At 39.7% G+C, this 15,897-nt stretch overlaps 1 protein-coding gene across 2 annotated transcripts in view; it reads left to right on the top strand.

The window, feature by feature from the left end:
* The first annotated feature begins 4,852 nt into the window (after window positions 1-4,852).
* Window positions 4,853-15,897, top strand: part of ICOS (inducible T cell costimulator) — a 29,669-nt gene continuing 18,624 nt past the window's right edge. The window contains exon 1 of one of the 2 annotated variants that reach the window (XM_023542172.2): window positions 4,853-4,976. In XM_023542172.2, the coding sequence (XP_023397940.1) occupies window positions 4,919-4,976 (58 nt within the window). In that variant the 5' untranslated portion in view covers window positions 4,853-4,918. The remainder of the gene's footprint in view (window positions 4,977-15,897) is intronic. The other variant, XM_023542165.2, reaches the window with a different exon arrangement.

Below are 15,897 nucleotides of genomic sequence, written 5' to 3'. Positions count from 1 at the left end.
TTCGGACACTTCTCAGCTGTGTGACTCTCGTTTCCTCATCTATGAAGCTGGAATAATTTTTACGTCATAGGGTCGTTGTGAGAACTGAATGAGATAATTCATGTGAAGACAGTGTCTGGCACATAGTTTGTACCCAGTAAATGTTATTAGCTTCCTGCCTTCCTCTGTGTCACAGCAGCTGAGCTCTAGAATACATGGCAGCTTTTATCAATTGAAGTAGAAGTGCCCTGTTTCGTTCCAGAGCCAGGCCACAACTAGGTTAGGAAAAGTGGATGATTCCCCACTGCCGTCTGTTTTCCAAAAGAGGACTCAGCACAGCAGTGGGTCTGGGAGCCTCTCCTCTTGATGCTGTCAAGGGGCAGAGTGGAAGGGAAGAGAACTGAAGGAAATCAGGGTAGCCGATGTTGGCGGGACCCAATCTTCACTGCTCAGGCAGCTCAGTACCTCAGCTAGCTTCTTTTTTTGAATTGTGCTTTAGGTGAAAGTTTACAGCTCAAGTTAGCTTCGCATACAAAAATTTATACACATATTGTTATGTGACCCTAGCTGCAATCCCTATAACGTGACAACACACTCCCCTGTCTACCCCAGGTTTCCTGTGTCCATTCAATCAGCTCCTGTCCCTTTCTGCCTTCTCATCCTGCCTCTGGACAGGAGCTGCCCATTTAGTCTCGTGTACCCACCACCAACCAACCTACTTGAACTAAGAAGCACACTCTTCACGAGAATTATTTTATGTTATATAATCCAGTCTAATCTTTGTCTGATGAGTTGGCTTCGGGAATGGTTTTAGTTCTGGGTTAACAGAGAGTCTGGGGGCCATGTCTTCTGGGGTTCCTCTAGTCTCAGTCAGACCATTAAGTCTGATCTTTTTACATGAATTTGAGTTCTGCAGCCCACTTTTCTCCTGCTCCATCAGGGAATCTCTGCTGTGTTCCCTGTCAGGGCTATCATTGGTGGTAGCCGGGCACCATATGGCTCTTCTGGTCTTACTCTGATGGAGTCTTTGCTTTATGTGGCCCTTTTGTCTCTTGGGCTAATATTTTCCTTGTGTTTTTAGGGCTCATCATTCTCCTTTGCTCCAGGTAGGTTGGGGCAAATTGATGTATCTTAGATGGCTGCTCACAAGCTTTTAAGACCCCAGGTGCCACTCACCAAAGTGGTATGCAGAACATTTTCTTAACAAACTTTGTTATGCCAATTGACCTAGATATCCCTCAAAACCATGGCCCCCAGACCCCTGCCCCTGCTACTCTGTCCCTCGAAGTGTCTGGTTGTGTTCTTAGCTTTTGGTTTAGTCCAGTCATGCCGATTTACCCTGTATTGTGTGTTGTCTTTCCCCTTACCTACGATAATTCTTGTCTAGTGTCTACCTACTGGAAACCCTGGTGGCATAGTGGTTAAGTGCTACGGCTGCTAACCAAAATGTCGGCAGTTTGAATCCACCAAAGTGCTGCTTGGAAACTCTATGGGAACAGTTCTACTGTTTTTTTTTTTTAAATCTAGTTAGTGAATTCCCTTCTCCCTCCCTCTCCACCCTCATAATCATTAAAGAATATTTTCTTCTGTGTTTAAAACTTTTCTTGAGTTCTTATAATAGTGGTCTCATATAATATTTGTCCTTTCGGGACTGACTGATTTCATGCAGAATAAAGACTTCCAGATTCATCCATGAGTTGTGAGATGTTTTGCAGATTCACCATTGCTCTTTATCGTTGGGTAGTATTCCATTGTGTGAATATTTCGTAATTTGTTTATCCATTTGTCCATTGATGGGCACCTAGTTTGTTCCCATCTTTTTGCTATTGTGAACAGTGCTGCAATGAAATGGGTGTGCATATATCTATTTGTGTGATGCCTCTTATTTCTCTAGGATATATTCCAAGGAGTGGGATTGCTGGATCATATGGTAGTTCTATTTCTAGCTTTTTAAGGAAGCGCCAAATAGATTTCCGAAGTGGCTGTACTATTTTACATTCTCGCCAGCGGTGTATAAGTGCCCCAGTCTCTCCACAACCTCCCCAGCATTTATTACTTTGTGTTTTTTCAATTAATGCTAGCCTTGTTGGGGTGAGATGTAGTTTTGATTTGCGTTTCTGTAATTGCTAATGATTGTGAGCATTTCCTCATTTATCTCTTAGCTGCTTGAATGTCTTCTTTGGTGAAGTGCCCGTTCATATCCTTTGCCCATTTTTTAATTGGGTTATTTGTCTTTTTGTTGTGGAAGTTTTGCAGTATCTTGTAAATTTTAGAGATTAGACCCTGATCAGATATGTCATGGCCAATTTTTTTTCCCAGTCTGTAGGTTGTTTAATTAGCTTCTTTTGCACCCACTGCTGAGGCCCAGGAGTCATAAAAAGGGTGCCTAGGGGAAGCCCCTGCAGCTTGGAGGAAATCACAGCAAGATCAAGCTCCTAACTTGCCTTTCAAATCCGTTGGCTCTGGCCAAGTCTCCGTAATCACTGTTTCTATTACTCCAGCCATGGCTTCTGCTTCAGGGCCTGGGCATTTTGCACTGACACCTTGACTGTGCTGCCTAACCTTTGATTTCATCTTCTCATCTGGATACCACCTCTGCAAACTGAGAGTCAGTCCCACCTGTCACTCCCTGGACCCAACCTGGATCCAGAATCCTGGAAGCCGGTTTAGGCCTCAGGAGGGCAGGATCAGCAGACCTTAGCATTGGTGATTCCACCTGCTTTGGTTGAGTGAGGACTCTGGAGCCAGACTCTGCAGATTCTAGCACTGCCACTTACTAACCATATGGCCTCGGTTCAGGTCCTTTACCACTCTGTGTCTCAGTTTTCCTTATCTGTGAAATGGGAAGAATAGTGGTCCCCGCCTCATGGGGTTGTTAACAGGATTAAAGGAGTTAATATATGCATAAAACATAATCTAAATATATAATACACTTAAATACATGTAAAACAATGTAAATATAATAATATTAGCTGTATTTATGGTGCCCAGTGCCCAAACCCAGTGCCATCGAGTTGATTCCGACTCATAGCGACCCTATAGGACAGAGTAGAACTGCCCAATAGAGTTTCGAAGGAGCGCCTGGCAGACTCAAACTGCCAAACCTTTGGTTAGCAGCCGTAGGTTGCACTTAACAACTACGCCACCAGGGTTTCCGTATTTATGATATTGTATATATTTATTTAGATATACTATGTATTATTCGGAGCCCTGGTGGTGTAGTGGTTAAGAGCTCAGGCTGCTAACCAAAAGGTCACCACTTTGTATCAACCAGCCACTCCTTGGAAATCTTATGGGGCAGTTCTACTCTGTCCTATGGGGTCTCTAAGAGTCGGAATCCATTTGGGGACACACAACAATAACATATATTATTTTACAATTAATTTCATATATGCTTTCCATTAAGGTGCATTATTTCATATAAAACATTTAAATATATATAAATATAATAAATAATAATATATTAATACTATTATTATTATTGTCTAGTCTATCTCCCTATGGGGATCTCCCTATGGGGACAGAGAGACCATGGGTAGGCTCTTCAACTTTCTTGCTTTCAACTGAGACTATAGGTGCACAATCCCTGGTTTCCCAGACTCTGCTGTGATATGCAGAGTAGGATTTATTAGTTTAAAGTTGACCCCATCGTTTGGAAAATTATAATTTACAGTAAATATCATGCAAATATTATTTCTCAGAATCCTATTATCTTAGTTATCTAGTGCTGCTACAACAGAAATACCACAAATGGATTGCTTAAACAAACAGAATTTATTGTCATGGTCTGGTAGACTAGAAGTCCAAACAAACTCAGAGCGTCAGCTCCAGGGGAAGTCTTCCTCTCTCTGTTGGCTCTGGAGGAAGATCCTTGTCATCAATCTTCTCCTGGTCTAGGAGTTTCTTCTAGCAGGAACCCCGGGCCCAAAGGACACGCTCTGCTCCTGGCGCAGCTTTCTTGGTGGTACGAGGTACTCCTGTATCTCTGCTCACTTCTCTCTTTTATATCACAAAAGAGATTGACTTAAAAAAACAAAAATTTTTTTTTTTGACTTAAGACACAACTAATCTTGTAGATCGAGTCCTGCCTCATTAACAAAACTGCCACTAATCCCATGTCATTAACATCATAGAGGTAGGATTTACAACACATAGGAAAATCACATCAAATGACAAAATGGTAGACAATCACACAATACTGGGAATCATAGACAGGCCAAGTTGACACACGTAATTTTGGGGGGTCACAATTCAATCTGTAACACTTAGTTGCTCCTCTTTTGAATTTCTTCATTTCAATTTATGTAATAATTTTCTTTATTTCTTGTCTTATTCTAAAACTTTCTCATCTCTGCAGCAAATAGCGTAAGATAGAAACGTGTCCAAATAAATGTATCATTCATTCTGTGGGTATTTTTAGATCCTGTTATTCCCAATATCGTCTCTTTAACTTGTTTTCTTGTAACTAGAATGAAGGTAAAGTTTTCCTCTGTCTTCCAAATCATCAACAATCCATGGACTAAGTGCTTTCACTCCATAAGCAATAAACCCCTTGCCATCAAGTCGATTCTGACTCAAGGCGACCCTATAGGGCAGAGTAGAACTGCCCCATAGGGTTTTCAAGGTAGCAGTCTTCACAGAAGCAGACTGCCACATCTTTCTCCTGTGGAGTGGCTGGTGGGTTCGAATGGCCAACTTTTTGGTTAGCAGTCAAGCACTTAACCACTGTGCCACCAGTACTCCTTCCATAAGCAATAATGCCTCCCACATAGCCGTTGACATCAATTAAAAGACACCTCCTTGGCTTGATGGTAAATGTGATGTGACATCATCCTCCACAAAAACCACTTCCTTTCCAGCAAATAGAAACAATTGAGAGCATGAATTCACTGTCAGCTTTAAACACTGAAGGAGGAGACTGAACGTGTTTCTGGCAAACATGAAGTCAGACATCTGGTATTTCTTTCTCTTCTGCTTCCAACTTGAAGTTCTAAGAGGTAAGTGGCCTATTGAATATTTCTTAAGTTATAATTGAAGTGAATACTGAGAAAAATAAAAGGTAGAAAAATTGAACACCAAATAGAAAGACTTTTTTTTTTTCTTTTTGAAAGAAGATCCCAAGCACATGGCTAAGGGCACCATGTCATCCATGTCATTGTTAATGTCATTGTTTGCATTGCTGCCTTTGATATTATGTTTTAAGATGGTCAAAAAATTGTTTCATGAGATCATTACATTTTTGAATTGTTTCCTTGGAGTTACCTGTAAGTGGATAAAGTAGAAGAGTGGCCTACTGTTCTCTGAGAAAGATGAAAAGAAAAATGACTGTCTCAACAGAATAAAAATTAAATACTCCTGGCATTTGGGTTGGAAATGCTGGTGGCATAGTGGTTAAGCGCTACGGCTGCTAACCAAAAGGTTGGCAGTTCGAATCTGCCAGGCGCTCCTTGGAAACTCTATGGGGCAGTTCTACTCTGTCCTATAGGGTCGCTATGAGTCGGAATCGACTCAACGGCACTGGGTGGGTTTTTGGCATTTGGGTTGGGAATTTTTTTCTGTGGGAGAAAATAAAATGGGAGGGCTTGGAAAAGAAGGATTTTGATTTCAGTCTTATCTGGATGTTTTGTTGTCTGCAATGCCCAGGCAGCCACAGAGCTTTTATTGACACAAAACATCAGTGCCCCTCCAAAAGGTCGAGGAGATGTGGATGAGGTAAAAACACTTCCAGTTCTGTGGATGTAAAAAAAAAAAAAAATTATTCTGGAGTCCTTGATTCTTTCTTTTGTAAACAGGTATATATCAGCCTCTATATGAATAATTTAAATAATGCTACCTACTATTGAAGGTGTTTCTTTTGTTTCTTACTCTGTATCTTTTTATATTGTTTTTATTTTCTCTTGAATTCTGAGCCATGTTCTTGTGGCTGGAAAAGCAAAGTGAAATATTAAATGGGGACGTTCTATTACCACTAAAAGTAAAAGCAAAACATTTAGTAGCTCTAATCCCACCAAGAAATAAATTTTGTAGTAGTATGAAGAAATAGATTTTACCTTTCTCTCCAAAAAATTTTTCTTATAGCAGATTGATCAGACACTTGATTAGTGATAGCTCAAGGTGGCTTATACACTCTTAAGAGGAATAAGGAATGAGGATATAAAGTCTACTTACAATAAGTCCCAACAGCAGTTCTAGGTCACTGAAGTTACTTACTTGACTATGCCTTTTCTACAACCTAAAGAAATCCTTTAGCCATATGAATGGCATATGTATAGTGTTTTTGAATTGATATTCATTCATTCATTCATTCATTCACTCATGTATTCAGTCTTGTGTCACTGAGTATCTTTCATGTAGGAGGCACTGTGCCAGCTGCTGTTGAGATTGAAAGACAAGTAGGAGTAAATGGGGAGAATGGTATGGAGGTGGGGAAGAACAGTCCATGTCAAGGGAAGAGCAAGTACAAAGGACTTACGGCAGGAGTGAATGAGGTGAGGTCAAGGGCCTTGAAGGAGGCAGATGTGTTTGGACACAGAGAGGGACAGGGTTGGAGTGGTGCAAGATGAGGCTGGAAAGCGAAGCAGAGACTGGATCATTCAGAGTGCATGGGCCTTGTTAAAGACTTTGGTTTTTCTTCTCAGGTGAGTGGGACAAGTCATTGAAGGGTTTGTTTGTACTGCTAAAAAGCATCCCAGTATGCCATACTCGTTTGCATGGCTATGATGATACAGGAGATTCCTTTTCAGGAGATTTGAATTAGCACTGGCATTATTTCTGTGAGTTGATAAATCCAGTTGATGAATAAATTGTAATTCTAGAATGTTATTCATCTTAGATTTTAAATGAATAAAACCGGTGTTCACTCTCATCACACAGCAAACGCTATGTGGCATGCCATTTTCTTTAACAGGCATGAGAGCTACATGGTGATAATAAATATGGTAATGATCATATTCAAAACACCACAGAAATGGATTTACCCAGCAACTACAATTTTAAAAGCTCAAAATGCAGGAGCCAAACAGAAGTGAAGTAAGAACTTGCAGGTTCTTTTTATCGTCATATTTGTAATCCTCTCAACTAGAAAGGCTGCCTCCCACCTAGGTGTCCACCCTACTAAGAGAAAGGTATTATTACCTTCAGTTAATGTTTGAAGAAACTCAGATGAAGAAGACAGTAATTAGTGGCAGGATCAAGATTAGAACTCAAAAGTGTCTGACTCCATCATCGAACTCTTTGTACAGCATGTTGAAGTCGTAGAGGTATAGCATGAATCTCAAAGGAGAGAAATTTTCATCACTGTTGATATTTGGGTGGCAAGTAAGGTTTTCTATTGATCTCAATGTGAAATTTAGCAGTCTTGTTCTTTTAAATGATTCTGGAACAATGGGAAATTCCTCTTTGTACAAGGATCTGGGAAAGATGTGAACCTCTAACTACAATTAGAAGACACTCTTTCTAGACCTTAGAGACAATGGGGACCATGGGGGTGACTTGATGAATTCTGATTTTAGAAAGATGGCTCTGGAAGCAGTGTGAAAAAGGCACTGGACTTATGAGACATGTGTATATTTCATGATGTGTTCTGTAAGGAAACTGAAAGGATACCTCTCGTGTCCACTTTAAACCTTACTTTCTAACCCAGGTATTCTTGATTCTTGAATTTCCCCACCTCAGGGAAAACAGTCCTTTGGTGTCTCCTGCACCTGCTTCTCCCCAAGAGTTAAGAGATTAAATTGTGTTGCTGAGCTGACCTTTGAGCCCCTCCCAGCCTCTCCAATAAAAAAAAATCTTGTATAAATTCTGTCTCCTGGCATTGTCACCTGCCAGGACCCATGCTGAAGTTTTAAAAATCCAAATCTGTCAATCTTTTCTTTTTATAAACAAATTCAGGCCACTCTCATTCAGCATGATAATCCTATACTTGATTTTATTCCTTCTTCTTCTTTCTTTTTTTCTTATTTCTTATGAACTGTCTTTACCTACTGGGCTTTCATTTCTGTAAAATGAGAGGCTTGGACTAAGGTATTGGACTAAGATTTGTTAAAAGTATGAATTCTGGTGTCAGATCGTCTAGGTTCAAATCATGGCTTCAGCATATATTGACTGAAGACCTTGGGGAAGTTATTCCAGCCCCAGTTTCCTCATCTGTAAATAGGGTTGTTAACAAAAATCTGACTTTAAAGGCTGTTATGAGAATTAAATGTTATATTGTATGTAAAACACTGAACATAGTACCCAATGCATAATAAGCACTCACTACTTATAAGTTGTTGCTTTTGTTATTATTATTGTTATTATTTTATTTTTGGCAGCTACTGAAAGCTTAGATACTTAAGTAATTCTTAGACCTATTGGGTTTCATAGAATTGGCTGGGCATCATTCAGTTTGAGCCTTTGCCTTCATACTGAGAAATGAGTTTTTCTCCAATATAGAAGTAAATAGAATCCCTTGCTGTACTTTCTCATTCCTCTCTTAGGTCCATTATAGGGATATTTCCCAACCATGCTCAGCCTCCATATTCTTCTATTTATTTATTTAATACGATTGAACTTCTACTTTGTTCCAGGTCCTGGGATTATTTAGGTGACCATTGATACAGTCCTTATCCTTGTGGAGCTCATGGTTAAATACATAAAATAGACAAAATTAATTAGGATACAAGATAATCTGCATTATAAATGTATTGTTGTAGACAAAGTATTATTGAGAACATGGAAATAAGAGACTCTGTCTGAGGGTCTCAGGGGAGAGAGAGGAGGTGGCATTTGAAACGGTTCTTAAAGAACAAATGAAGGTTTCTAGGCAGATAAAAGAAAAAATAAAAAGTACCGGGATATTCTACTCTATGGGAACAGAAGTAACAATGTGAAAGGAATCACCAAAAGGTTTAGTCTGGTTTGAATATAGTCTGCAAGATTGTGAAAGGATTTTGTGTCATGCCAAGGAATTTGATTTTTATCTCATGAGCAACAGGAAGGTAATGAAGACTTTGAAGCTGGGGAGCAAAAAAAAAAAATGCTTTTAGAAGTACAATTTTAGGAGTAACATGGAGATGGACAGGAGACCTGGTGGTGCAGGAGTTAAGAGCTTGGCTGCTAACCAAAAGGTCAACAGTTCAAATCTACCAGCTGCTGCTTGAAAATCCTACAGGGGTAATTCTATTGTGTCCTGTAGCATTGCTATGAGTCAGAATCAACTTGATGGCAACAGGTTTGGTTTTTTATGGAGATGCACTGGAAGGGGAGAGACTGATGTTGAGAAGATCAGTCAACCAAAAGAACTAGATGATGCCTGTCTACCCCCAGTGACTGTCCTAACAGGGATCACAACAGAGAGTTCTGGACAGAAGAGGAGAAAAATGTAGAACAAAATTCAAATTCACATAAAAAGACCAGACTGGAGGAACCCCCAAAACTATGGCCCTTGAACACTCTGCTAACCCAGAACTGAAACCATTCCTGAAGCCCACTTTTCAGACAAAGATTAGACAGGCCTATAAAACAAAAAATAACACATGTGAGAAATGTTCTAGGCTCAATCAAATGTATGAGACCAAATGGGCAGTTCTTGTCCAAAAACAGGATGAGAAGGCAGGAAGGGAAAGAACTGGATGAATAGACACAGGGAACCCGGGGTGGAAAGGGGAGCATGCTGTCACATTGTGGGGATTGCAACCAATGTCACAAAACAATATGTGTATAAATTTTTGAATGAGAAATTAACTTGAGCTGTAAACACTCATCGAAAGCGCAGTAAAAAGAAAAAAAAGAAAAGAAAAAGAATCTGTTTCCACAGATGAGAGAAGACATGACAAAGGTCAGGACTGGCAATGGGAACAGAGAAAAGGGATCGAATTCAAGAGACATTCATGAGCTACAGTCAGCTGGACTTGCTGACCAACTGGATGAGAAGAATCAGGAACAGAGAGAAATGAGAAAGACTCAGATTCCTAGAGATGGACCAGTGATCTCTTTAAGTAACGGGGCTTGGGTTTGACAAGTGAACGTTGAGATCAGTTTGGGAATGGTAAGCTTGATGTGTCAAGGAATATCCAGATTCAGATGTTGAAAGCACATTGGAAATAGGAATCTGGAGCCAACGGAAGGGGCAAGCTGGAGATGAAGATGTGGGTTACTGGCGTAGAGAGATGGTAGTTGGAACCATGATGTAAATGAGTTCACCCAGCAAGCACCCTGTTCCCGTCTGTCTGCCCAGAGAGATTTGCACATCAGCCGAGGGATGGAAACAACCTGGGATTTCCTGGGTGCAGATAAAATTCTGCCTCCCTCCCCATTTGAGGAAGAGAGCTGGGTTCCCTCAGTCTCATGTGATTTCGCTAGGAGGACAATTTCAAAAAAATCTCAATGGAATAACTAACAAAGTACCTTGTTTGCAAATTAATTACTTTGTGACTATTGCTACAAAATTTTGTAACACTTCTAGAATTTTCCCATTTTCACAAAGAAAATCCGTTTTTACTGGAAGAAAATCCATCTTTCATTTTTCTTATCATAAACAATTAGAGAATAGAAGGTTGTTTTATTCCCCGCATAGAGTTCCCTGGAGAGTAAAAATAATTCACACATTCAGAGTGTGTGTGTGTGTTTTTGGCTTTCTTTCTGTAAATGTTAAGGATTTAGATTGGATTGGGTTTATTTTACCTATCCTTTCCTGGTCCCAATCACTTCTTAAGATTATAGATGCCTTGAATAGTAATGTAAATACAGGCAAGTATATAATCTACTAATCAGGACTCCAAAAGCTACAGCTTTTGAAAAGTGAAAAACAGTGGTAGAAAGACATTATTAAAAAAAAAATGCTAGAATTTCTTTGTAAAAGATCAAATGTAACTAACACCAACTACACGCTTTGCAATTTTTAGAGCTTTGCCTATTGCGAGACATTCACGTTCTGTGTTAAGCTAAAGCTTGTCATTGTTTGATTACAGAAAATGTGTTTAATAAGCACCATCAATTATTGCAAACTCAGGAGATCTTATCTTTCAATCGCTCTGGGACCTTTGTAGAGGTTTGTGGTTAGAAGACTGAGTTAAGGAGAATAAAATTACATTTCTAATCCGTCTTGCACCCTCTGCAGTGTGGAGGTTTTCTTGATGTTTTCTCCAAAAAGATTTTCAACTGGGGTTAGTACAACTGGTTACAAACAGTCCCAGCAGGATGAGTCCCAGCAAGGCCATCTTATACCAGAGAAATGAAATAACATAGATACTGAAAGAGTCAGCCTGCGTATGAATTCTTCTGAACCATAGTGCAATTGTCAGGCCAATGACCTTTTCTTCAAAGTTTTTCTTATCAGCCCTTAAACAGAAGCTGTAAATGCTCTTCTTCAGAAAAATTAAAAAACCTAAAGAAACCATCTAATATAAAAATTCTGGTTTTATCCTTCAGAACATTACCTCTATGGGTATCAACAGAAATGTTAAAATCATAATCAGCAACATTTTAATAGTTTTGAGCGTCTGAGAAGAATGTAGCCTATCAGATATGCCACTCAATGTGATTAAAGAGACACAGGACCCGTTGTCTGTTGTTGTCGGTTGTGGTGCAGTAGATTTCAACTCATAGTGACCCCATATGACAGAATAGAACTGCCCCATAGGGTCTGATCTTTCTCCTTTGGAGCTGGTGAGTGGGTCCCATGGCCAACCTTCCGGTTAGCAGCCGAGCACTTCACTGGTGACCCACCGGGGCTCCTACTTGTTCTCTAGGGTGATTAGAATCTAAAAATGCCAGTAAAAAGTAAACAAGTATGGGTTGAAAAATAAAAACTAATCCTTAATATTCAGATTTTAAGACTCATCACCAGCATTCAAAAAGAACATACTTATCCCCCGGTATCTACGGATGCTCAAACCCCTTACATAAAATGGTGTAGTATTTGCATCTGATCTATGCACATCCTCCCATATACTTTAAATCACCTCTAGGTAACTTATAATACCTAAGACAATGTGAATGCTATACAAATGGTCGTTAATGCTTACGCTTAAGGCTTACTGCGTTCTCAGTCTTTGTCCTGGAGAGAGACTGAGATCTGTGAAATGGTGGAAGGATACAGCTGGGTATGCCTACATGTCATTTCATTCTAGTAGAGCTTGACGCATGACAATTTCAAGCTTTGCTTTTTGGAATTTTTTTTTCCAAATATTTGCAATCCTAGGTTGGCTGAATCCACCGTTGCAGAACCCATGGATACAGAGGCCAAGTGTATTCCTATTTGTGTTTTTAACAATGTATCAAGTGCTAAAAGATATAGCATGATGTCTATATCACAAACCACTAATGTGCTATGGTCATGAAACATTTGGGTGTATTAGAACAATCATTGGTCCAAGGGCTCCTGTCCTGGTCAGGCCATGACCAAATTTAATGACTATGTACTTTTGGGGGATCCAAACGATCAACCAGGCTTAACCCTGTCCTCCCTGTTACAGACATGGAAGAGCCAGGAGACTTAATCAACCATCTAAGTAAGTCCTTGTAAAGCTGGTTGGTATTTTCAGGCAAAGCACTTTTTCTTTCAAACTCACAGATACTTCTCATTAGAATCTGACTTCCCACTATGGAAGGCGTCTTGTATGAATGTTTGAACATCTGCATGTATTTGTTTCTAGAACAAAAGCAACTTGCTGTAGCTAACCTGGGATCATGTCCCTCTTATAAGCTGGGCAAGAAGCTCACTTTTCTGGCTCTAGCTTAACTTGATAAATGTAAATGCAAAATGTGAAACGAAGAATTTAACTTGATTAATTGTAAAAGCCTTTTTGGTTCTTACACTTTATATTCTATACTTCATCTTTCCTGATTTATAACTTCACATCTTGAGATATAGGTTCATTTGTTTCTTCATGTGAACAAACATTCATTTGTGCATCCAGCCATCAAAAAAATACTGAGACTTGCTTCGTGGCAATTATTATCATAGGCACTGGGGATAAACTGGTGAAGAAGACCAACAAGATCTGATTTTTTAAAGACTACATTGGAGTGGGATAGCTAGGCAATAAAAAAGTAAACAAACAAATAGGCCAGATAATTTTAGACGGTGACTAACACTTTTTCTTAGGATAATACGGTAGAAAATGACGTTGGGGCTGTCCTTTGGGTAGACGTCATTGAGGAAGTGTTATTACTCTTAAATGATGAGAAAGAAGCCACCATATGAGGATCAGAGAGAAGAATTTTCCAGGCATAGAAACAGCAAATTCAATGCCCTGGGAATACACTTCATGCTTGTGAGGGAAAGAAAGAAGGGTAGTGTGACTTCAGTGTAGTGAGTGACTGTAATGAGACAGTGTTGGCGAGGTGCATGGGTCACACAGGTCCTGGGAAGCCAGCGTAAGGAGTTAGATTTTATTTTGAGTGAGACGGGAAGGCCCTGGAGGTTTTAAAAAGCAGGGCAATGACACTACCTGATTATTTTTTAAGAAAATCATTTTCCCTGCTCTGTGGAAAATGGATTATAAATAGGTAAGAGTGAAAGCAGGAAGAGGAAACCCTTGTCCCACAGAGAGAAGACGGTGTCTTGGGAAGTGACAGTAAAAATGGAGATTCTGTTGGACGTAAAAGGGAGGTACAGAAATTAGGCCTTCTTCCGCAAACAGATTTTAGCAGTCATCCTGTAAGACTCAGGCTGCAGTGACCACTGTCTAGCTTCACGCAGTTGCCTGCTTTTGTCTCACTTTCCTTGGTTGTGGCTAATGGCACTTTAGTCTTGGATTGGACCAAAGCTATGTCATGCACCCAAGAATTTCTGTGACCCTGGGCCTTCAGTTATCTGTACATGAAAGAATTTGAATTGCTATTTTGTGTTTAAGTTCACTAGATCAAACTGTCTATGATATTGAGCAGAGGTTGAATCATATAACAGAAAAGGTGTGAAGGTGATCTTATTTAAAAGATACTTGAAACATGGACAGATAATGTTTACGAGAATTTATGGGTATTGGAGATAGAGATGGTATGTTACAGAGAATGAACATCATATCAAAGGTAGTGTGATAGAAGATATTTAGGAAGAAGATTTTATATTTGGAAGTGGTGTGTGAAGAAAAGGTAAACAAGAGAGAAGAAAAGGTAAACAAGAGAGAAAGGAAGGGAGAGTAAGAAGAAAGATTGGTGAGGGCTATACATTTTTAATCACTGGTGTGGCAGGTAAACTGATCAAACAGATTTGACACTCAACCTATCAGAGCAAATACTTGCTCTAATAATTGACAGTATCAAAGCAGTACTCCTGGTTGAATTTTAGACTTGGAGATAGGAACATCCGGGGAGGGTAAGAAAGGCGATATTAGCTACTTCTAAAGTTATAAGAAACTAATATATTCAGATTTTCCTTAACTTGTTTATCCATTAAACACTTTAATCATAGTTGTAAGGGGTCATCTCCTTTTGATGCTATTTTTCAAATGCCACTGAAGGTTACAGAGAATTTGTGACTGGGTATTTGAGCATATCTGTTCAACAGGTACCAAAGCATTATGAAATATCGACCAAATGCCGTACCTTGTTCCTTTAGCTGAAAGCATTCATATTGCAGGCTTAGAGTTGCCAAAAGGTTTTCTAGATGGAAATTTTAGACATTAGGTATGTGGAAACATGAATCAGGCCTCTCATTACTACACTTAATAATAAAAAGGTCACCTACATAGTTCTTAAGGAGCCCGGGTGGTGCAATGTTTAAAGCGTTCAGCTGCTAAGCGAACAGTCACTGATTTGAACCCACTCGGATGCTCTACAGAAGAAAAGGCCTGGTAATCTGCTCCTGTAGAGATTACAGCCTAGGAAACCGTATGGGGCAGTTCTACTCTGTCCTTTAGGGTCACCATGAGTTGGAATTGACTCAATAGCATACAACAACAACAGTACAGTTTTTAGGTTAAAAACTATAAAACAAAAAGTTAAGAGTGTCCAATGGAAATGACAGGCTGTACTCCCCAGATGCCAACGGTACACAACCTTGATGCTGTCGTTCAAGAGAAGCTGAAGCACTATCTTCCTAGCCCTAGAAACCACTTTAATGGACAAGCAAAATAGTCACATTCACTTCCATCTCTCCTGACTCCCTGGAATAAAGCCCATTAAGATAGAGGCACAAAGAGGGGATTATGAGAAAATGGCTTCCTCTCTGGAGGACTCCTCTGACAGCAAACTTTTAGCCCTCTTGGTTGTTTGTAGTCTCGTCTGAATGTGTTCTGACCCTGAATTCATAGAAAGTGGAAAGAACTTTAAGACCTTTTCATCTCACTTGCTTATTTTAAAGATGTGGAGGCTTAGGTACAGAAGAACACCCTAGTCGTAGAACCTCGCTGGTGGCAGAGAGAGAATTTGCCTCTGGTTTCCTAGGGAACCACGACATTGCACTTCCACCTCACTGCATCGCCTACCATTTCAGTTTGTCTGGCACTGGGTTGTAAGCCACAGCGTGGGCACAAAAGAAGAAAAAGTTGCTGACAAGACGATCTTCAGAAATAGAAGACGGTGCGTTTACACCTGTGTGAGCACACAGTGGCCGCAGACACTTATGCTCCAAGGCCGCTTTGTGGCTTACTTGCTGCCACTCTGGTCTCTGAGAAATTAGCTCTGAATATTTTTAAGGGAACTGAGAGTCAGCTTCCTGACTTTATCTTCTGCAGCAAAGATAGAAGAGACACATAAGCATAAACAGCAGTGCAATGTAATTTGCTCAAACAAGTCCCTGAACAAGATGCACTTCATTTTAATTTAATGTGGATTGCACCTATTCTCACACTGTCAGTTCTTTTCCTCTTGCTTTTTGCTTGCATTATTCCCTCTATTTTTTAAAATGAAACAAGCATTATTTTCCTTCTGTATACTTTTATACCTTTTTATTGTAGAAGAAAACATCTTTATAGAAAAATGAATGAAACATAA

This window comes from Loxodonta africana, chromosome 6 (genome assembly GCF_030014295.1).
Source record: "Loxodonta africana isolate mLoxAfr1 chromosome 6, mLoxAfr1.hap2, whole genome shotgun sequence".
Classification (NCBI taxonomy): Eukaryota; Metazoa; Chordata; class Mammalia; order Proboscidea; family Elephantidae; genus Loxodonta; species Loxodonta africana.
The sequence above is the reverse complement of the archived record's forward strand: the minus strand, read 5'-3'. Positions and strand labels throughout refer to the sequence as shown.